The sequence below is a fragment of the Coccomyxa subellipsoidea genome (assembly GCF_000258705.1).
Source record: "Coccomyxa subellipsoidea C-169, whole genome shotgun sequence".
NCBI lineage: Eukaryota > Viridiplantae > Chlorophyta > Trebouxiophyceae > Coccomyxaceae > Coccomyxa > Coccomyxa subellipsoidea.
In genome coordinates this window covers 148410-170421 of record NW_005178023.1, presented here as the reverse complement: position 1 = coordinate 170421, position 22012 = coordinate 148410, and the positions used below count along the sequence as shown (strand labels likewise).

At 53.5% G+C, this 22012-nt stretch overlaps 3 protein-coding genes across 3 annotated transcripts; 1 reads left to right on the top strand and 2 right to left on the bottom strand.

Moving 5' to 3' along the window:
• Nucleotides 1-1769: 1769 nt before the first annotated feature.
• Nucleotides 1770-7217, bottom strand: COCSUDRAFT_59526 (hypothetical protein; the record flags this gene model as incomplete). Its single annotated transcript, XM_005643529.1, has 11 exons — nucleotides 1770-1831; nucleotides 1935-1985; nucleotides 2122-2248; nucleotides 2639-2770; nucleotides 3085-3201; nucleotides 4101-4241; nucleotides 4611-4688; nucleotides 5099-5233; nucleotides 5626-5742; nucleotides 6718-6824; nucleotides 7025-7217. 11 exons carry the CDS (start codon nucleotides 7215-7217, stop codon nucleotides 1770-1772), a joined length of 1260 nt encoding a protein of 419 aa, XP_005643586.1.
• Nucleotides 7218-9934: 2717 nt separating this feature from the next.
• COCSUDRAFT_67946 (hypothetical protein) lies at nucleotides 9935-14719 on the bottom strand (the record flags this gene model as incomplete). Its single annotated transcript, XM_005643528.1, has 9 exons — nucleotides 13982-14719; nucleotides 13393-13574; nucleotides 12829-12945; nucleotides 12372-12518; nucleotides 12006-12083; nucleotides 11534-11674; nucleotides 11054-11170; nucleotides 10549-10689; nucleotides 9935-10147 (listed from the first exon to the last, which is right to left on the bottom strand). The coding sequence occupies exons 1-9, from the start codon at nucleotides 14538-14540 to the stop codon at nucleotides 9935-9937; spliced, it is 1695 nt and encodes a 564-aa protein (XP_005643585.1). The 5' UTR covers nucleotides 14541-14719.
• A 168-nt stretch (nucleotides 14720-14887) lies between these two features.
• On the top strand, nucleotides 14888-19397 carry COCSUDRAFT_31328 (mitogen-activated protein kinase 7; the record flags this gene model as incomplete). Its single annotated transcript, XM_005643527.1, has 8 exons — nucleotides 14888-15246; nucleotides 15736-15814; nucleotides 16225-16383; nucleotides 16829-16967; nucleotides 17520-17622; nucleotides 17965-18088; nucleotides 18698-18829; nucleotides 19272-19397. The coding sequence occupies exons 1-8, from the start codon at nucleotides 15239-15241 to the stop codon at nucleotides 19395-19397; spliced, it is 870 nt and encodes a 289-aa protein (XP_005643584.1). The 5' UTR covers nucleotides 14888-15238.
• Between the last annotated feature and the right edge of the window lie 2615 nt (nucleotides 19398-22012).

The following is a 22012-nucleotide window of genomic DNA, read 5'->3' as shown; positions in this document are numbered from 1 at the left end:
GAAGTCCCCATTTCAGGTGGCCTTCAGGAGACCTTCTGGCCACAGGAGATTGTCGCAGTCTGTCTCAGCCGTTGGGCAGTGTTACAGATCGGTCGAGATGACTGATTAATGATCCAAAAGGATCATCTGACCGAACTGTACTAGTCTGATATATATAGTCACTGATTTGTAACAGGCAGTCAGTGGTACCAGTGCCACTTGCAGGGGCTACAGTGCCAAAACGGCGACTGTGAGAACGGGTGCAGGCAAGATAGGGGATATTCTCCCACTGGGCCAGAAGTCATACATGTGTCCAGATTGGACTGATTATGATGCATTTGGTAATGATCACGATATCAACGAAGGAGCTGGATGTCTGATTCCAGTTGAACTTACATCAGCAAAATTATGGCCTAACTCAAAAGGGCCTGGGGCCAGAAGGGTAAATAATGCGGTCAGACAACCCTGAGAATTTTCCATCTGTTCTAAAGGTGCTCGAATGCTAATCTTCACACTCTGCACCACATCTGTAAACTGCTTGATGACACACAGCATCCTCCTTCCCAGATTTAAATTTTTATTGAAAGATCCACAAGGATGCATGCTTTTGCTGTGGCACTTGTCTTTAATCACGCTACTCATTCACGAAACACTGGATACATAATCATTTAGACCGTCCAAATTTGCAAGGGACCTCAAATTCCTGAAAAATTGCAGCTTTCCAACCCGGCGGGCGTAATTCACGCTATTCTGTGGGATAAGCTGCTCAGAATAAAGTGCACGTGCATGTACACCTAGCAAGAAACTGCATCAGCAAATACTGGCTCGATAATATTAATAAATAAGAATAGGCAACCTGCGCCAACATAACATGGCCAACATATATATGTACCTCTCCTGCAACGCTGTACCACCCACACGCAATAGTGCGCTCACTGAAATAAACAAATCCTAACCTTATGTCATGAGCTGATCAGCTACAGCAGCAGCAACATCTGAGCTGTAAGCAGCAGAATCAGGCACAAGCTGAAGAGTGCAGCACAAAGTGTGCTCAAATCAGGCACAAGCGCTGTGGCACAAAGTGCACACTGCTATTCTTGGACCAATCAGCACGATTGCTTGCATGCATCCCAAGTTTGACGGGGGTGCTTTGCACAGACAACAGCATGCAGCAATCTCTCATCACATCACGCCTAGTACTGCACCGAAAAAAATCAGCAAGCCCATATCTCCTGCCCGCTGCATCAAAGAATATATATTCCTGACACATCCCTTTCCCCATGGCCGATTCATTGGTACCACACACCACAGCGTCCACCACATTAACTAAAAAGAACTTGTTGAAGTCTTACAGGGATTTGGCCATCAACTTGACGGCCCATCGCCTGCTCATAGCAACATATTTGTGCTTCCTACTTAGTATTTTAAAGAGGGGCTGATCATGGTTCAGGCGCTGCATTTCGTGATCAGATGTCACACAGTTGTGCCCGATCCAAGCTTGCACAAACAAGACCAGAACTCCTGGTTGCTGCACGTATTAAAAAAACTGATCCCGCATCCCCTTCCCCTAGGGTGAGCTTCTGATGAGCTCCTAGCGCCACTCAGCAATTGCCTCACAGCCGCCGATCTTTTGCGCATTAGCCAGCGGCCGCGGCGGCCGCGGCGAAAATCAGCAAGTCCAGATATCTTGCTTGTTGTAATCTAAAAGGACCCGAGTGATCCCGCATCTGTTCCCCGGGGTCGATTTCTCAGGCGCTGCAGAGGAGCCGGGAGAGCCGGCTGAACAAGGGCTAGGTCGTCTCGCAACCGCCGGGCGTCAGCCGCGCGTCGGCCGCCACCAGCTTGCCGCCGGCTGCCGCGGCGATTAGTATCATGAACCTGCTTCCCCGGCTCCTCTTGTAACAGGCCTTCATTTTGCTCTCAAGCGCTTGGCGCAACTCCGGCAATGGTCTCACAGCCGCCGATCCTCAGCCACGCATCGGCCGCCAGCGCATCGGCGGCGGCTGCTGCGGCGGCCAATAGGACCTTTCTCTTATCCTTGCACCCATTTAGATAGGGAATTTATTCCGATCTAGGCGGTGCAGCGGAGCTGAGACAGCGGGTGAACGAGCGCTTTTCGCCATTCAGCGGTGGTCCCAAAACCGCCGGTCATTAATCGTGTGTCGGACGGCGACGCGTCGGCCGCAGCTGCGGCCATGAGGGAGAGGAGGTCTGGGCCGAAGGGGTAGCACTGGTGGAAGAACGCCGCACACTGCACCGGCGTCAGAACCTGTGCGCATGCAGCCATTGCCTTAGCATGCGCATGCCAGCAGTTTCTCACCACAAAGCCACATTCTGACATGCAAAAGGCATTGTGGATCTTATAGATACATGTACCCTAAATATTTTCAATATCAGGGGATATCTAGAGCATAAATTCATTGGAGAAGTTACAACGGTGTCACCACACCAAGCATAGGGCTTTAGACTGGCGGCGGCGGCTGCAATGCGCAGTGGCTCAATATGGACCGAGGCCAAAAATGCCTCTCAGCGCTCGCCACGCAGCACCACATTTCCGGCAAGCTTTCTTCCCTGATGAGCCTCCATATGGGTGTGAGGACATTCATCAGTCAGCATCCTCAGCCAGAATGCAAGTTTTATTGTGCGCAGGGGGCCGCACCTGCGTGTAGGCGTGGGAGGTGTAGTAAGCGGTGCACAGCTGGACAGCTTCCACGTTGGCCTGCACCTGCTCCACCAGCGCCGCCAGGTCAGCGGCCAGCGCGCACGCGTTCCCTCCCGCCCACGACATGCCCTGCCCAAATTAGGCGGGGGTAATTATTATTGAGGTGTATTTCTTCCCTTTAGAACAGGGTAACTGCCATATGGGCGCAAACACCTTTGTAATTCACAAAGGACATTGGTAAGTAAGAGCGAGGTACCCTCGCCAATGCTGCCTGAGCCGTTCCCTCGCTTTGGCATGTAGACAAGGTGAAATGAACTTCCCCACAAGGCACCGTGGTCGCTACTGAACAGACGCAGGGTGATGTCTGGCAACTTGTGAAGTCATGCATATGGTGCAGTGAGAAAGATGAAGTCCAAGGACAAGGGGCTGCAGCAGAGGCGGACCTGTGCTTGAGCCAGCAGCTGCTCTCGTTCGGCCAACAGAACGCCCACGTTTGCCAGCAGCGTCCGCCGCGTCATGGCCAGCGCATGGCGCTGCTGTGCGCTGAGCTGGAGCCGCTCCTGCACAGATGAGTCAGCCTTAGTAAACGTTTTTCAGCCTTAGTCAACAAGCAGTGCACCCTACAATATGCAAAGACTTGCGCCCAGAGTGCCTTTTCCCATTGAGGGATGGGAAGAGAGGGATAGACGCAGCCATGCACAAGAGCTAGCCAGCATGCCTAGCAGAAGGAGGTAGGCGCAGGACGAATATCGCGTTGAAAGTTTCTGTTTCAGATTATCAGTCCTGCCCTCCCCACCTCACCCAAGCAAGCTGTAGACATGGGAAGAAGAAAACGGCTTACATTGAGATATGTGGCCTGATTTGCTACAACCAGCTCTGAATATGCCAGGAAGGCTTTGCCCTGGCACTGATAGTGGTGCTGATAGAGAGAGTCCAAGGAGGATTGGGGTGCTCACCAGGATTGCAGGCCACATGCCTGGGCTGTGGCGGCTTTCCTAAATTCCTTTTTTCCAAATATCCTCCAATCAACTTCAAAGGAATCCTTGTATCAGTGGCGCTGATGAAGACTGTCACCGAAAGAGAGGGTCCCCCAACAGGACGGACGGCCACATGCCTGGGCTGTGGCGGCTTTCCTAAACCTCCCTTTTTCCCCCCAAATATCCTCCCCAACATAATAGATATCAATGGGGCGCCGATGGACAGAATTGAAAATATCTAGTTGCATGGCATGCGGCCACTGAGGGCTGAATTGCTGAATTGGTGCGCCGGGAGAGGGAGGGAAGAGGCTCCAGTGTCAGGGTGGGAGGGGTGCTCACCAGGACGGAGGGCCATATGCTTGGGCTGTGGCGGCTTTCCTAAATTCCGTTTTTCCAAATATCATCCAATCAAAATCAAAATCAAAGGACTTCTTGTATCATTGGCGCTGATGAAGACTGTCACAGAAAGAGAGGGTCTTCACCAGGATTTTGGGCCACATGCCAGGGCTGTGGCGGCGCAGCTGGGAAGGGCTCTCCAGGTCACAGGCATTGAAGGCTGCTACGACTGTCGGGTTGAGGTCCCAAAGCGCCCACATCAGCGCGCACGCCTCACCAGACAGGGCCTGCACAACATGACGCATGCGTTAATCGTGCAAATCCATTATGTACTGCTCGATGCTTGCCAAGAATGCAACAATCACCAAATTCGCGGTGCAAGTCAGTACTGCCTGTAAGTCTGCAAATGCCGTAGCCATTCGCCAGGGACTGCTCAGATGATAATTCAAGAGTTGCCTATTGAAACATCTCCTCTACGATCCTTTGAAATTGCATCATATGAGGTGAAGGTCCTTGTTGGCTATAGCAGATTAACACTGCGCTCAAAGGTCCGTGAGGTCTGTGGCTCCTCTGCGCTTCGTAAAGGGTGCAGAGCAAGAAGGCCCGAGGGGGTGAAGGAAAATGATTTACAATCTTGTTCAGCCGGAGCAGATTACCTTGAGCCTGTCTGCCTGGCGTCCCTCAGGCCGTCGCTCAGCATCGGGAATGCATAATGCCATATTGCGCACCAACCCCTGCACACCCATTAATCCCCTCAATCTCCAGAGGTTTTATATAATAGTTAAGGGTTGAGGGTACCTTCTGTAATGATTCCTACAAGCTCACTGTAGGGGTCTGGCAGCTGGGCTCTTTATTGATATACTATTATAAGAACACGCTCTCCTGCCAAGAGGCAAGGTGCGTCGTGCACACAAGCTGCAGGTAAAGGCGGCCCCAATCGTACCCCTTGTTGGACTCGCCAGATCCAAGCAAGACCCAATCGACCGTGGGCTTGGTGCTCAGAATTTATACCACCCCCGCCAGGCTCTTTACACCGACCTTCAATTTTGAGAAGACCTTAAAAAACCATGCATGCTGTGAAGCAATGCAGTTGCTCAGCAGAGGCAAAGAAGCACGGCGGAAAAATGAAGATCAGGAAGGTCACCCTCCAGAGGTCTGCCATGCGCTGGAGAGGCAACGCCTGCAGATCCGCGCTCGTCAGCTGTACAGGGGCGTCCCAGTCGTCAGAAGTCACAGCCACTGCGATCGCTTTGGACTCCAGTGCAAAGCGCTTGCTCCGCTGCAAGCACACACACATGGGCATTCAGGTCCGTAATCCATCAGTACAACTACTCCAAGCTCTGTTGGGAGCTCACAGACAGTCAGAGACAGTCATAGTAAGGATCAATTCAAGGAATGTAAGCTCCGCTGATAGCACCATTTAGAGAGCGGCCAGTTTCGCAAGTTGTAGTAGCTTTCAAGCGCGAATGCAGCAGTGCATTTGCTGCCTCTAACATTGTGCAGGATCCCCAATGGAGCAATCCAAAAGTCACATCTGGATTCAGCGTCAAAACTTTGGGCTCAAAAGGTGCATGCCATCATATTTGACAAGGAAATAAGATTGGTCGAGGCCGAGGACACAGAGTCTGGTAAGTCTAGACTAGAATCTGGCGATATAAACAATGTCCCCACCTTGACTGAGCGAGTTGCTTCCTCGAGGGCTCTCTGCAGGCGTTCCTTGTCAGCCTCCAGGGCGCTGACTTGCTTTTTCAGCTCCTCAACTTCCAGCTCAGCCGCTTTGTGCTTCTCCTGCGCATGCACACAGCTCCGCTTGACCAGCTATTTGTTGAGCGGGAAGCCTTCAATCTGAGTCTAGCTGCGCAGCAGAGACTGGGCGGAAAAGGTGCACAGTAGCGCTGAGCCAGAATGAGGCGCATGCATTCGGCTCCTACTGACCAGCGTGCGGCCATACATGAGTAATTTGCATAGTCCAGCAATGCAGCAAAATTGCAGCCAATTTTCTGCATGACGGTGGGATCATCCAGTGTCTCCGTTGTCTGTCATTACTCAAAAGCATGATAGTTGCAGTGGAGACAATCTGAAGTGGGAATAAGCTGGAGTGGAAATCAGCTCACTGATAGCTTGCGGGCAGTAGGTAATTTACACCATAAGCAGGTGGGAGTAAGCATGCAGAGAGTCCCTGTTGCACAAAATCCATGTGCATTCTTCAGCAGAGATGTTTTGCTCTGCATCCTGCGACTTGGAAGTGGCGGTTAAATTTATCAGAGATGCTTTGCTCTGCATTCTGTGCCTTGGAAATTGCTGTCCGGCATGGTAATTAGAGGTCCATAGTGCTTTCAAGTAAGTGTCTCACCTTCTGTCGCTGCCTGAAGGCTTGTTGGGCGCGCCTGTTTTGGGCCCTCCACCCCTCTGTCTTCCTCCTTCTGGGACCGCCTGTATAACAAGGGCGTAGCAAAAGTCTCTCCACCAAACCAAATACAATACCCTTTGCAAATCTGTGAACTCCTCATAACATGCACTGCGAGATGGTGGCAACCCCAGCTTAGAATCACTGCGAGGCCGGTCCACAAATGCTTCTTTTGCAAATTGCAGACCGTTCATTGCAGAGCAATCAGGGAGTGGTCCAGTGCATGCCCTGATTTGCTTCAAAATGAACTTGCAGATCTCTGGATTCCCCATAGCAGCAGGGCACCAGGATGGCATCGTGTGCGAGTCCTGATGTGTAGCAATATGGAAAAGAAAGGGAGGCTCGCCTGACTGCACAGCTTTTGTCTGCTCCTCATCGCTGCTGCTGCTGCTGTCTGCCTCCCCAGCATAAATGGGGTCCTGCTGTGCAGTCCTCCCGGGGCTGCCATAGAGGTTTCCCCCTTCTGCACAGAGGGCAAGACAATAGAATAGTTGCAGCTTTGTTTTTGGCAGCATTTCTGAGTTGCCTGAGTAACCTTCAAGTGAGAGGCCATCTTGACACTGCCATGCATGCTGGAAAGCACCAGAAAGCAAACATAGAGGCTCACTGGCAAGGGTTGAGGATGAAAGGGAACTGATCTCCAATCAAGGAGGCATGGAGCACCTTGGAGTGAGATGGGAACGCCCCTGAAGATTGGGGCAGAAGCTGACCGGACAGAGGAAAGTGCCCTGTCCTGCGAGCTTGTCTGTCTTGCAGGGATATTCACAGGAGCAGCCGGGCTGCCATAGCCCCATGCGAGGCCTCCATATTGTAGATAGGGCGCAGTGGCATGCGGCGGGTATGTTGCAGCGTGCATTGCACCTGCCGAGATACTGCTGCTTGTGTCTGTAGCTGGTAGAAGATTGCTCAGCTGCGCTTGAATGGGGGAGCTTCCCTGGCCAAAAGCTGACTGATTCCTGTGGAACTTGACTGCTGCCATGTCGATAGCCTGGGTCCCTGCTCTGCTGAGTCCATTGGAAGGACGTGTCTTGGGACGGTGCGGCAGAGACCTGGTACGCCCCCTTGCTCCTGCGTTGCTTGCTGTGTCTCTGGAGTTGCTGCCCTCATAACTGCCTGGATCTGTACCATGCTCGCTCAAACCCTCGAGGAATTGCCACAGGTCAGCATCATCATCTCTTGATGGGCTGAACCTGTCGCCTTCAGGACATTGGCTCTCCATCAGGTCACAGCTGATATTGACTTCTTTCGAAGGGTTTTTAATACAATTTACCTCCTCGCAATCAAGGGGACGCTGCAGATCAACTAATGTCGAACGGCGGAAGACTTGAGCTTAACCCAGAAATTGAAGACAACTCATTAATAAAGCCAAGGCGCTCGCAACAGCGATCTTGGAGGCCATCACTGTCGTTAAAAAGCTGCCAGGAGAAGTGGTTGCTCCAGCATGATGCCCCTAAGCTGACACTAAAGATAACTCGACGGCACACGTGACTCGGCGTGCTCCATGGGGGTAATTAATATACAACAAATATATTAATTACCCCTAGTGCTCCAGTTGGCGCCACCGTGCGAAGAGACGAATGAAAATGGCCGTGCAGATACAAATCCACATCCAATTGAGAAATTTTACATCACAACAGATCCAGAAGCCCTCCACTTACAAAATAATATCAAGCTGCAATCTGTAATTCAGCACTGCATATTTACTGACGTGCACAGTAAATGCCCATTGCGACGCCAACGCACGTGCGCCGCACTCTATCATGTATGCTGAATATTGAAGCACATGCCCTTCATTTTGATCGAGCAAAAACACCTCAAGAAAAACCCTTGATGATTGTCCCCAATTCTTTAAACTGTTCTTGACATACAGATGTCGATCAAACTATAAGGATGATCATATAAAAATACTGACGAGTACTAGTACTGCTCCTGAGAACTCTTGAACCTGTCACCAACCTGAGGCACACACCCCACACAGGATTGCAATCACAACCACAGACTAGATAACATCGGTGAGAAATCTCTAGCCTTCACACAGATCGACATGAGCTTCCTGAAATAGTATCAAGCTCGCATGCGCTTGCTTTGAATCCCACACAAAACGGTGAACCCAGGGAAAGAATAGCCTTGCATTCACAGAACTCAATAATGGTGCAGTCCCCTGATGTTAGAAAAGCGCACCGGTTTCTCCAAGGTGACATTAACCAAGGGTAAATAAACCATCAGGGCATCCAGTCAGCTCGGTGAGGGGCCGGCACTGAAAACACCCATCACTTGTGAGATACTGTGGGACACATTTTCACCATAGGTTTGCATAAAGGAGACCCAGGGATGGCGCGGTGCTAATGGGAACACCATCATCCCTTGCTTCACAGTCACCTTTTAAGCGCAGCACTAAACGAGCACCTCTATGCATGTTCCAAGCTTGCGCAAGGCATTCAAAACATCTATCAAAAGCACTCAACACATTACTCATTATGCGGCAAAACAAACCCTGCTGCTCTGCTTGCGATGGAAATAGAGCCATGGACTTGCCTCGGCTTGGCTCGGATCTGCTGTTGAAATAAAAGAGCTGCAGAACCACCCTCGGCTGTTGTACTTGAATACAGCTTGATGGGCAATAAAGGCCCGGCTCTCTTTCAAAGCCTTGATAGGACCTTCTCATTTGAAACTTTCGCCCCATGTCTTGCAACTGGTACTCACTCTCTCATCATCATGGGCATGGCCACTGCTTCGGGCTGACACGATTAAAACGAGCCCCAACTTTGTTGTCTTGTTTGTGGCTGGCACTCTCGGCGGTCAAAATATGCCAAACGCCCACCCGTCCTCGCCAGCTGAATCCCTGGCAGGAAAGCTTATTGGCCTGGCGTCAGTCGATGGAAGCAGGCTTGCAGCCCTGCTCCATGACACAAGCATGCCAGGTGCAGAAGGTCCTAAGGTTCCGCCCTCGCCCAACGCATGACAAGTAAAACTGTAGAAATTGCACTGTGCACCGGGACAAAGGCACCCCATGTCCCACTGTCACCGAATGGGTGTCATTTGAAGGGATTTGGGCCAGTCTGGAGGCGAGCCATGCAGCCATGTCCCACCATGGCATCCCTCTTGTGTCAGATCATTGGAAGTTGAGTCCATTGGCCTCACAGTCGCATTCCTCTTGTGTCCGGTCATTAGAAGGCGAGCTTCTTGCCTAGGACCACTCTACGCAGGCAGCTTCCAGTCCCCATGAATGAAGGACCTTCCTGTCACGCCCCACGACCCGACAAGATGCCGCCCAAACCCAGGGGTTTATCATTTGAGAGCTTCCTCGGCCTTGTAGCAGTCCACGAAGGCATTTTTGCAGCCGTCCTCCATGACGCAAGCGTCGCAGGTGTGCCAATTTAAGCCGCCAACTGTGTCACGTACAGAGTCCCAACCTCTCCTCTCTGCTGTCACTAGAAGGCGAGCTTCGTAGCCTTAGACCAGTCTACTGAGCTTGCATCCAGGTCCCACACTGCCCACATGTGTCGGGTTTGCGCCTTGCAACCCTGCCCCATGATAGTGGCATCCCAGATCCCGCCCTCGCCCAGATGTGTGTCATTGGAAGGCGAGCTTCTTGGCCTGAGACCAGTCTATGGAGGCGAGCTTGTGGCTGGGGCCGCCGGCCGCGCTCGGCTGCACGGCGCGCAGCAGCGCATGCGTCGACGGCTCGCCGGCCTCCTTGGCCGCGCAGGTCATCAGCGACAGCATGTCCATCCCGTAGGGGTAGGAATAGTACATGAAGCGCGCGCACTGCACCGGCGCCAGAATCTGCGCGGACCAGCAAAGATTCTTGTACCAGAGGGTGCTGCTTTGAGATGATGCTGACAATCACCTGTGGGAGCCTTGCAGCGGTGACCAGAGATCCTGAACGCCATGCCAGTCATATAGCAAATAGCCACACATAGGTGGTCAGCGTATCGTGAATGCATGCAATGCACAATGCACTGCTGTTTTCTAGGGACTCTTCGCCGCATGATTTCTCGAAATGCCGCTGTCATTTGTCATGTTCCGAAGCTGCATGGCGCAAGACATACAAGGCAAGAGCGAGCACCAAATCAAGTGCGCACATGCCGTTTTCTGTCAAACCGGCAATCTACAGACAGACCCCAACCAGATTTGCATGCATGCGCATGTTCCTTAGAAGGCTAAGATCAGGGGCGGGGGCGCACCTCGCGGTAGGCGTGGGACATGTAGTAGCACTTGCACACGTGGATGGCGTCCACGTTGGCGCGGACCTTCTCGCACAAGTCCGACAGCTCCTGGAAGTGCATCTTCACGCCGTCCTTCGTGTCCTCCACATCCTCTATGCTCTGCAATTATGCACAGACAGATCCACTTAGTCACAATTAGCAACAATTTGCAGGTTGTGGCATGGTGATACAACCTGCGCAGCTCTTGTGCACATAGCTGCGTGATGCATCGGCGAGGACGCAGGCATTTGTCACACAAGCACACATTACTTTCATCTGCACTGCCATTACCAGACAGAGCTGAACAAGGGGCGAATGCATCATATCAGGAAAAGAGATCAGCTGGTGCATGCCAGTGTCTATCCTGACCCAGTACGGCAGCACGCCAGAAGATGCCCAACAGTGACGACCCAGGGCCGCGGATTCTGAAAAGTTGCGCTGCAGCATCCAATCAGGAACACTTGAGAGGGTAACAGGTGCTCACCCTGATCTTGGCACCCAGCTCCTCGCGCTCGGCAAGGAGCACGCCGATGTTGGCGAGCATGGCCCTCCGAGCCGCCACCAGCGCCGCCTGCTGGGCTGACGTCAGCTGCAGCCGCCGCTGTTTACACAGTACACAAAGACCGCGTCAGTCACTTTTCCATCGAAAATGAAACTTCTCTGCAGCATTAATGCCGCCCGGATGAGTTGAACACTTTATAATGTGGCCATTGCATGCAGGAAGGACTCAGTGCGGCAGAGGACAGGTGAGTGTCCTTCTGGGCGTAAAGAAGCAGAACCAACAGCGCCTTTCGAAAAAAAGCCAAGCAGATTACTTTGCTCGCGTTCAAGGCTACCTTTGGGATGTTGTGAGGCAACAGATGCCCAGAATTGACACCGATGAGACATCTGTCCAAGGCTACAGATGCTCAACAGAAGGCACCAAGGAAAAGGTCCAAAAAAGGGGAGGGAAGGGGTCGCGCACCAGCATGTTGATCCAGAAGGCCTGGTCGGCGACGCGCGGCGAGGACAGGTTCTCCATGTTGCACTTGATGAAGTCGCTGAGCATGCGCATGTTGTGCTCAACCATCGCCCACAGCAGCAGACGCGCCTCAAATGCCATGTCCTGAGACCGCATGCATGCACCACGTTTGGGGTGGGGGCGAACAGTGGAAGATAAATAGACAGACATTTAGCCGAACGGGCTCAGGTCAAGCCGAGACTGCACTGAGATGTATTGTGCAAGGTCCAGTCAAGCACGCCAACTCCTTCAATGCTCACATTACAGAAGATGCAGTGAGACACTAAGATGCGTACAAACAGCTGTGCACGCAGCTTTACCTCTCACATGAGCACCAACAGATCAAGTCTGCAGCAACATAACAGAATTGAAGGATTGCGCTACATGAGGGCGCGTGTCAATGAAATATGCAGTGGCTGAGGGTGAGGGTGCACACCTCTAGGCAGTGGAATTTGAGGCCCCCAGGCGACTGCTCTGCCTCAGGCAGATACTGCCCAATCTTGTGCACCATCGTCTGCGCACAAAAACAGAGTATGCATGGGCTCAGCACATATTCTTACAGATCTGTGGAGATGGTCTGGGCTGTGCATGCGCACAAGAATCATCACATAGTAACTTATGTGGCACAATTATATATAAATGTAACCATCACACCTTTGACAACTCATTGCACAACAAGCAGGCTGACATGGGGCTGGCTGATTTGTTCAGTGCAATTGAACATGTAATGCCATTCTCCAGTTCTGTGCAGGTGTTCCATTCCAAGCCCAGAAGAGCCTGACATTTACAGCTAGAAGCGCACCTTCCAGATGTGCACCATGCGCTCCAGAGTCATGACCTTCACATCCCCCACACTGAGCTGCAGCTGCACCGTCGGCTCTCCAAGCTTCAGTGCAATCGCCACCGCATCGTCCGGCGACTTCTGCTCCCCATTCTGCGCTGCCGCGGCCTGAGCAACCAATCAAGGCTCACAACTTTGTCAGCAGATATGCCAATCTGCCGAGTCCTGTGGATTACAAACTTTGGTACATCAGGCCTCAAGGAATGATGTCCATCCGACAGAGATTGTAAGTACATGCGCGTCCTGCATGATGCTTCCATTGCCATAAAGAGATCTCGTATTGCATCCGGACTCCCCCCACGGTAATACATGCGGCATGCGTGTATTGCTATTCAAGAGCTTCTGGGCCCGTGTTCCAACTGTCCAAGGAAACGTGCCAAAACGGGAAGTCCGATGATGTCTACATATCAATGCGCACCTTGGTGGCGGTTGAAGCTCGCTCAAGTGCCATCTGCAGCTGCCGCTTTTCCAGTTCCAGGGACTGCACCCGCTCAGACAGCTCCTCGATGTGCCGTTCCGATGCCTTCTGCTTCTCCTGCGCAGACATCCGGGCACCGCATTTCAGCGCGGGCGGTAGAATGAAACCGTGGTGATGTCCGCACACTTCGACAGTGCGTGCCTTCAGAGGTGCTTGACTTGCACCGCTGCACCAGAAGGTGCGGCCCTTTTTCCAAAGGCTAGCGGGCCGTACACCCCTTCTGTACAGAAGCGATATTTCTCCGTTGAAGAACCAAAGGCATGCAGAAAGTGCCTTCCAGCATTGTTTTGCAAGCTGATGACCAGCCTTTGATGAGATGACCAGCCTTTGAGAGCTCAAAGGCTGGTCATCACATGAAACCCAAAGCCACCCACAATTGCCGCAGATACAGTAAGGGATCACGCTTGTGAAAGGCCCCAGCACATCATCGTTATTGCAACAAGACTGGCACTATTTGTGCAATCACCATGCAAATTCACACACGCATGTAGAGATTCGGCTGACCTTTTGGCGCTGTCGGAAGGCTCTCTGCGCGAGGCGGTTCTTCTCCTTCCAGGCGTCGGCCTTGGGCACGCTGGTGGAGCTCCTGAGCTCGTTCTTGTCCTCCGGTCTTGACTCGCGGCCGCCCTCGCTGCTCCCGCCGCTCTCCGCCGGCGTCAGCCCCTGCCCGGCCGCCGACATGGCACCTGCGCGCGCATGTGACGGTGACTCAGCAGGCTGCGCATGCGTGGCGGTGGCTCGGCGGGTGCACCTGGGGTCCTGCTGAATGGGTTGTCCATTCTGGAATCCCCCAAGGGAGCCACGAGACGCGGGGATCGTATGGCAGGGAGTGTGCTATGAGGCCTTTGCAAAACACAGCAGGGGGAGTGAATATTGGCCTTCCAAGCATTGCTGCGGATAAAAGATGATCTCCTCATCCAGGAGCAAAAATTCTAAACGCGATTGACATTTATGCAATCTCCAAGAAACTCCTATCAAAAGCTCGCCGACAGTTCTTGTCTCCGCGAGCACAGCACTGATGGGCCATTGATGGGCTAGATTGTACGGTGAAAAATTCATGAGGATAAGAAAGGTATGAAGCACGTGGCCTCACCCACTGGCGAGGACGCATAGCCGTTGTTGCCAGCATCCACAGGTTGCATGGGTGGCCAGAGCGTCGATGGAGGCTGTGGGAATTGCTGGTTCCAAATCGCCGGCGTGGCAGCTTGCACCATCACCCTGGGGAGGTCGGGCACTAGGTATGGTGCCTCCATTGAAGGCGTCTGAGGCGCTGGCACAAAGGCATCTGGGAGGGGTAGGGACAGGTCGTCTGCCTCTATGGGAAAGTGCGGGGCAGGCACCATCCTCGTCTGAGAGGCATCGCTCGATCCGCTGTGCAATGTGCTGACATTGCTGGTGTGCTTGAAGAGAGGCTGGGGCGCAGGATCGCCCAGACCGCCTGGGGGTAGCCAAGATGGGGTTTCATGCAGCATTGCCCCCTTTACTGCCCTGTCCATTGCATCCAGCTTCCCATTGCCTTCTTGGGGAGCCGCGGTGCTTGCCAGGCCCTCGATCCAGCTGTATAGGTCTGCATCCTCATTTTGGAATGGCAAGTCGGACAACATCTGGCTGGGCTCATCGAAATTTACGATGGAAGGCTGGTGATCCACCATTTCGACGTGATTCTACGACACTACCACAAAATTGCTTTCTTAGGCCTGCAGCAAGTCCAGAAGCATATTATTATGAACTCGTGATAGTCTTTAAAACCACTGTTCGCCCCTTTCACTTCAGCTGTTTAATGCAATGCTCCGTCCACGCAATGTCGACGAAAGCTCTTTGCAAGGCTCCTACGCGGCAAAAGAAAGTTCAAGGACAGAGATGTTGGTGCGCAGGAAGGTGTCTGCAGCTCTAGTTATGTAATATCCAGGATGAAATGGTGCTAAATTTGGCTCTCCAGCTGTCAACTCGCAAAGTGCACTCACCAAGAGCAAATTGTGCCCGCTCAAGCAAGACCAGTGCGCATTTATGATTGCGTATAGACCGTTCTGTCAAGAGGCATTCAGCTTAGCCAGGGCTGTGCAGGGCGTATAGCGGCCTCTTTGTGGGCTGTCCCGCTCCAGTGTCGCGGGTTTCAGCGAGGGTCCTGCTTGTCCCCTCTAGAGAATATTTCTCAGAAGCTCAACATTGGGCAGTAGTTTTCAATCCTGAATCCCGAGCCCGCTTCCAATTCAATGTCCTCTCGTTGACCAAGGTGCCGGCGTTGGTCCTGGTGAGCAGCAGCGGGGCCTGTCAAGATTGCTGAGGGCGGGAGCGTGGAGCAGGCACGCCTGTGCATCCAGCACGCTGCCGTACAAGTGAAGGGGGACCAATGAATAGGTACGATCCAAATTCGTTGCGTTCCTGCATTAAAAGAGGCTGGATCAGGAGGCCAATTCCAAGGCTATGTATCTAGATTGGCCTCCTGTGAGGACAGGAAGACTGAAAGAGGACCCCCTTGATCAGTCCATATCAACTTGACAACATATTAAGAGCCTTGAATGCCAAAAATGCATTCTGATGATCAATGATCCCCTGTAAAGCGCGAGGGCAGTCTCCTGCTGTTGCTCCACATGTCACAAGCCAAAGTATCAATCGACAGCTGTGATCCATCTAATAGCTGTACTGCAGAAATACTGGTAACTTTTGAAGGAGTTAAATATCAATGGCAGGCGCTTTGGGGACGCTTAGTGTGCCCAAGAGTAAATCTGGTTGTCCATCAATGCAGGGCGTTTGGCCAGCTGCATGCAATCTGAACATGCTCATGCTCGTCATGTTGGCATTCAGCAGCCAATCTTATTGACATATCCATGTTTTTCACCCCTGCAGGTACAAGGTGATAAGGCAGCTTGGGGATGGCACCTATGGCAGCGTGTGGAAGGCCATCAACCGGGAGACCAATGCCGTGGTACAGATTTTGTTCCCGGGAGCACCCACAAATTTCTTATCATGGCATTGTTGCATCAGGACAGGCAACCTGCCACCATTCAGCATATTTGAGATTTCTGGTTTTCTGGGAGAGGTGCGAAGTATTTGAGAGCATTAAGGAAGACAGCGGCTTTTTAATTGCGCAGAAAAGACATGCTCAATTCTGCAGGAATTTTCAGAACGTATGGACACTTCCTGGTTGCCTCTGAACTTGCTGGCTTGGAGCACACAACGTGCATATCATGCAGCAAGCGGCAATCCTGTTAGACATGTGACCGCCTCCATTACTGCAGACCCGGGCTGTGTATGAAATTTCCCTCGGAAGAGCAAGCCAGAGGCGCCTTCAATTCTTTGGCCACATGTGAAACGTGTGTGGGCATGTGCGCGCAGGTGGCCATAAAGAAGATGAAGCGCAAGTTCTACTCCTGGGAGGAGTGCATGGCCCTGAGGGAGGTGAAGAGCCTGCGCAAGCTGTCCCACCCGTCCATAGTGAAGCTCAAGGAGGTCATCCGCGAGAGGGACGAGCTCTTCTTCGTCTTCGAGTACATGGTGCGCACCTGCCATGCAGCTTGCCATTATGCAGCTGCAGGAGCGGCTGGGGTCGTGACTGCATGGCGCGTACCTGCAGCACTGCTGCCAATCCAGGGGCTTCACCTGTGCTAACATGCTGACATGCCTTAGGGCAAATACTGCAGTAATTCGAGGACTTGGTCACCAGATGGGACTGGGTGCACCTCTCCCCATACGTGTATCAAGCGTGCAAATGTATGACGCGACTTCAAACAGCTGCGCCCCGTGTATGTCATGGAACAGGGGCATGACAGGGGATACAGTCAAGGGAAGTACGGCAGAGGTGGCATCCTTTGTGGCAGGTTCCTCTGGACTCTAGGCACCAGATGGCATCTGGCCACAATACTTCAATTGCATGAGACGTCACCAAGACATCTAATGTGGGTCTGGGCAACCTGACGCCTAACACCATTCCCGCATGCAGGACTGCAACCTGTACCAGCTGATGAAGGAGCAGGGCGAGCTGATGCCAGAGCAGCGGGTGCGCGAGTGGTGCTTCCAGATCCTGCGCGGCCTGACGCACATCCACAAGCACGGCTACTTTCACCGCGATCTCAAGCCAGGTCAGCCATGCTGAGTCACTGCAGAACCCCTTTTCCTGGACAGGTGGCATACGCCCAGGTCAGCCCGTCGGCATGTCCATGACACAGGTGGCGTAAATTACCGGACTGAATACAGATTGAAGCAACCTAAACCATGCGCTGCTGGTTGCTGACTCGAGCGATGGCTTCAATCTGATGCATAACCGCTCATTCAATGGAGCAGCTTTTTTTCGGGATGAGCGGTGTTAGGGAATGGACCTTGCCCAATTGCCATTTGCCAGACAGTACACCACCCCGGTCTGCTGCTTGTCACCGCATGCATGGCAATTCTGTAGGTTGCCTCCAAATTGCGTCTATGAAAGGCACTGAACCAGAGCATGTGCCTGGCCTCTGGCATGTGGAGAATTCTGCAGCGCTGGAATTGAGCAAAAGAGATGTTTGTTGAGCTTGACAGGAGATGCTGAGTCTCCTCATGAGTTCCTTCACTATCCTGCTGCTGGTGAGGCTGGCATGCAACCGATAAATCCTGGACAAAATCATCCAAGACTGATGGATGATTTTTGGCCTGCGCAGAGAACCTGCTGGTGCACAAGGACACGGTGAAGATCGCCGATTTTGGGCTGGCGCGTGAGATCCGATCCCGCCCGCCCTTCACAGACTATGTCTCCACCAGATGGTGCGCCACACCCACATGCCTGAACTTACCACCGTGGCTATTTGGTATAAATAGCACAGCGTAAATATGCATGCAGCATGGAATCTTTCTTGGTATTTCAAGATTACACCGCTGTCGTTGCAAAGAGTGCGCCGCTGCAATATCGAGGGTCAGTCAGAAGTATACAGGCACATGCGGTCTTGCAAGTACGCCAATCTCTTCAAAGCAAATGGGGCGCATGCGACTGCTTTGCAGTCTTATGTTCCCCCCAAGTGATTGATCAAATACATCTTAGATAAAGTGTCAGAGTATGCGCCATCTTCAGCGAAAATTGAAGCCATGTTGGCCCGCTAATTGGTGCAGGTACCGCGCGCCGGAGGTGCTGCTACGATCCAAGAGCTACGGGCCACCCGTGGACCTCTTTGCGATGGGCGCTATCATTGCAGAGCTCTTCACGCTGCGGCCGCTGTTCCCCGGGGCCTCCGAGGTGCGCACAGCCGCCTGACCTGCCTGCAGCTGCTTGAATCCTAGCCTTGCTTGTGCAGACTCATTTGTTGTCCTGCATGAAGACCCAAATTTTGTAATTAAGACACAGTGAGGCCAGCTGCTTTCAAGCAAGAATTATGTAAGGGTATCGTAAATTACCGGTCCAGACACGCAAGCAAGCCAGGCACGCCCCAAATGAGTCTGGGATGAACCGTGCAATCGGCTGTCTAAGCTGCATGCATGCATTTGTCCAACCGAAAGTGCCTGCCAGTCTAGGCAAAAGCATGTCTTAATTGCATGAAGTCACTGCACTGTAAGGCGCTGGGCAGGCTGTAGGGAGCATCCATGCACATGACGGCAGGCCTGCTGATACTGTGTCGTGGGTAGCTCACATTGCTACAACCTACGTCTAGGTGTGTTCTGCGCCTGCAGATTCTGGTGCAGCAGGCTGAGATGATCGACACAGAGGGCAGCGGCAGCCCTCTGGGGACTAGAGGAACAGGAGCAAGAATATAGAGTTGGTTGTGGTATATCTAGCAGTTGCTGATGTCTTGTGCGGAGGCGCAAAGTCAAACGGTTACATGACCAGCAGCGCTGTGCATGCATGCAGGCGGATGAGCTGTACAAGATCTGCAGCATCATGGGGTCCCCCACAGCCGCCACCTGGCCGGAGGGCCTGGGCCTGGCAGCTTCCATGGGCTTCCGCTTCCCCCAATGCCAGCCCGTGCCCCTCGCAGCAATGGTGCGCGCCCCCTGGAACCCTTATTAGCGGTTCCCATGGGCCCCAAAATGTAGTTGACTGGACCCCTTGCCAAGGTGCCAGCTTGACCTGCTAAACATGAAAGCATCGGGTAGGAAAGGCTCGATGCAAAGACACCCCTGCGCAGGCATGAGTGAACATGCTAGCCTGTGCTGACAGAGCTTTCCACCGAGAGGCATTCCTGTATTGTGTCGAAATGGCTTGGGGGAAGCAGAAATAGCGGCCACTGTGCTAGCGGCAGTCAAATGGCAGTCATTTGCTGTCTGCCACATCTGTGTAGATTGATTGCAGCTGACGTCCTCATATCTGTGTTGCACCGTTTATTGCCTGTGTCTGCCTTCCTTTCTCTTCCTGACCAAAGAATCTTGCATCTGGCAAAACTTTCCAGAGGTGAAGATTCAAAGGTGTGTGCTGGTGGCTGCAGGTTCCTCAGGCATCGCCGGCAGCGCTGGACCTGATAGCAGTGCTGTGCCACTGGGATCCAGCCAAGCGGCCCACTGCTGCCCAGGCTCTCCAGCACCCCTTCTTCCAGGTGCACTCCCATCCCTGACACACATCCACATGACAGATGCGCGACCCCTGAACTTGCCATAGAACCCAATCTGGAGCCCTGCAAACCTCACAGCCACCTTAAAGAACCTTCTTCTGATCCCCCCCGAAACTTGCGCAACTTATTGTCCTCCAACAGAGCCCAGATCATTGCTGTCTCTAGTGATGAATCATCTGCCCTGCCAGGCCCAGATGCCTGGTGCGCAATGCCTTCCTAGTTTGCAAGTGTTCATGATAGATGAAACTGGGCATAGAAGAGCGCAGATTTCTCTGGGAGGACTGAACAGCTTGTCAAGTTCACGTTTCATATGTCATTGCGCAGGACCATGTGCCGCAGCCGCTCACACCGGCGCTGCAGCAGGAGAAGCCTAGCTTGGCTCAGCAGCAGCAGCAGCAGCCAAGTTTGGCGCAGCAGCACAAGCCCAGTGTGGCGCACCCCTCCAAGGCTTATGCCATCTCTGCGGACGCCACCTGCTCTGCGGCTGCCAGGGGAAATGACATGATTGCAGCGCACTACCCTGCGATGCCCCAAGCCCCTCAGACACAGCTCTGCAGCACGTCCGGTATGTCCCAACTACAATCCATCTCGCATGCCTGCTCATTATATCATAACCACCATATGTTACTTTTCTTTATTTACTTTGATGTACAGCTGCCCTGATCATCGCTGATATGTGGTCCATGAGCAGAGGAAGAAGAGCTTCTTGAGTGCGCCAATTTCGTGCATGAAGACGGTTGATTAGGGCAGAAATACGAGCAAGGATCGCAGTGTATTCACAGTTCGTGGTGTGCTGCGCAGGCATCACCTCTCACGCGCCGGTCCAGAGTGCCGACCCCCGGGCGCTGATTGCACACCAACCCCAGCAGCAGCCAGGGGTGACCGCGACGACAACACTCCAGCCGCCACGCCGGTCACAGATGCTGCGCCGGCAGAAGTCCACTCAGCCTCTTCAGCCTGCACACACCCCGCAACAGCAGAGCCACAATGCAGCAGCCGGTAATGCCAGCATTGCACACGCAATGCAGCCGGCTCTTGACCAGACCGCTGCTGGCTCGGGTGGCCGGCTCACTGATGAGCAGCAGTCTTCTCAGCAGCAGCAGCAGCACAGGGGGAGGTCTCTGGGGCGCAAGGGAGGCAATGCAGGGGGGTCCACGGCAGGGCACAATCCAGGGCACCAGCCGCCTGCTCGGCCGCGCCTGCCCTCGGGTATCCTCGGCTCGGGGCTCTTCCCCAGCGCAACTCCCTCCCCAGGAAAACCTCCCGGCAGCAAGGGTGGCGACGGCGGGGTTCACTCCCTGTACAGCAGCCCTAAGAGCATCGTCACGGCATGGGGCCCCCGGGGGGTCTTTGGCAGTCCCGTCGCCGAGGGGTCCAGCGGGGGGACCAGCGCCAACTCAAACAACCTTGCGGCCGGCACCAAACCAGGCGACCACAGTTTAGCGCCCAGCAAGCAGCTCAGCCCGGGCAGGCTACGACTGCTGTCCGGCCTGTCCCGGGGCATCAACAGCATGCTCGGCGGCAGCCGCGGCTCCGGGGTTATGCCCTCCAACCAGCAGCAGCTTCAGCGTGGCCACGGCGGTCAGGGGGCGTTCCTGTCCAGGCGCCCGGCCATGCAGCAGCAAAAGCACGCCAGCCCTGACAGGGAGTGGCACCTGAGGCCAGCAGAGGGCAGCTTCACAGGTTTGCCTGGCCTGACTGTTCCTTTGTACAGTTCCTGCTAGCTATAGTTTTTAAAGAGGAAGTGAGATGTAAGCCAAGAAAGAGATGTTGTGAAAAGAATGCTTCCAGCTGTTGTAAAGAACAGATAAAGAGTATTTTCAAGGCTGCAAGGCGAATGTGGGCCAAGGAAATAACTGGGTGGCAAACATCTCAACATTTCTGTATGCGGCAGGGCAAGTGTCCTGGGGCGCGTCTCCGGGGCTGTGCCCTCCGCCGCACACGCGGCCGCACCCGCTCCTCGCCAACCCCGATGCACCCCACCCACCCCAGCCATCCCTCTTTGGATCCTACCCTGTCAATCACAAATTCGGCGCGGTCAATCACTACCACGGCACAGGCGAAATCAGCAATGGCGGCCCCGTGCAATACCGGCGCGACCATGCGGCGCTGGCCACCCGGCCAGCCCCGGCGATCGGTGGTGGTTTCGCCGGTGCTGCACGAGACTTTGGTATTCCGGTGCGTGCGTCCCTTTGGTCCTTTTATGGAATGTGTGCTGCTAGTGGCTGCGCCGTACGCCAAACTTCTTCCAGTCCTTACCTGCCCCAATTTTATGGGTGCACGGCGCGCCAGATATCGGCATAGCTGCTGAGAGGATGCAAACTCAGCATCTGGGACGATGATGAGACTCCTGTCAGACATCGAAGAGCTGCATGCATGCGTTGGCCTTTTGTCTTTACTTGGTATCAGAGTTGAGTTGCAGGAGGGTGTCATGCATGCTGGATTGCACAAGCGCTGATTGTCTTCAGTTGTCCTTTGCAGGCGTTTGCAGCAGTGGGTCCGCAGAGATCTGCAATCACTAACAGCCCTGGCGGCTACGGTCGCAACTTCTAAGGCAGAGCTGTGTCCAGAGCTGCTCAGCCTCAGCAAGATTCTACATCCAGCATTTGTCCATGTGG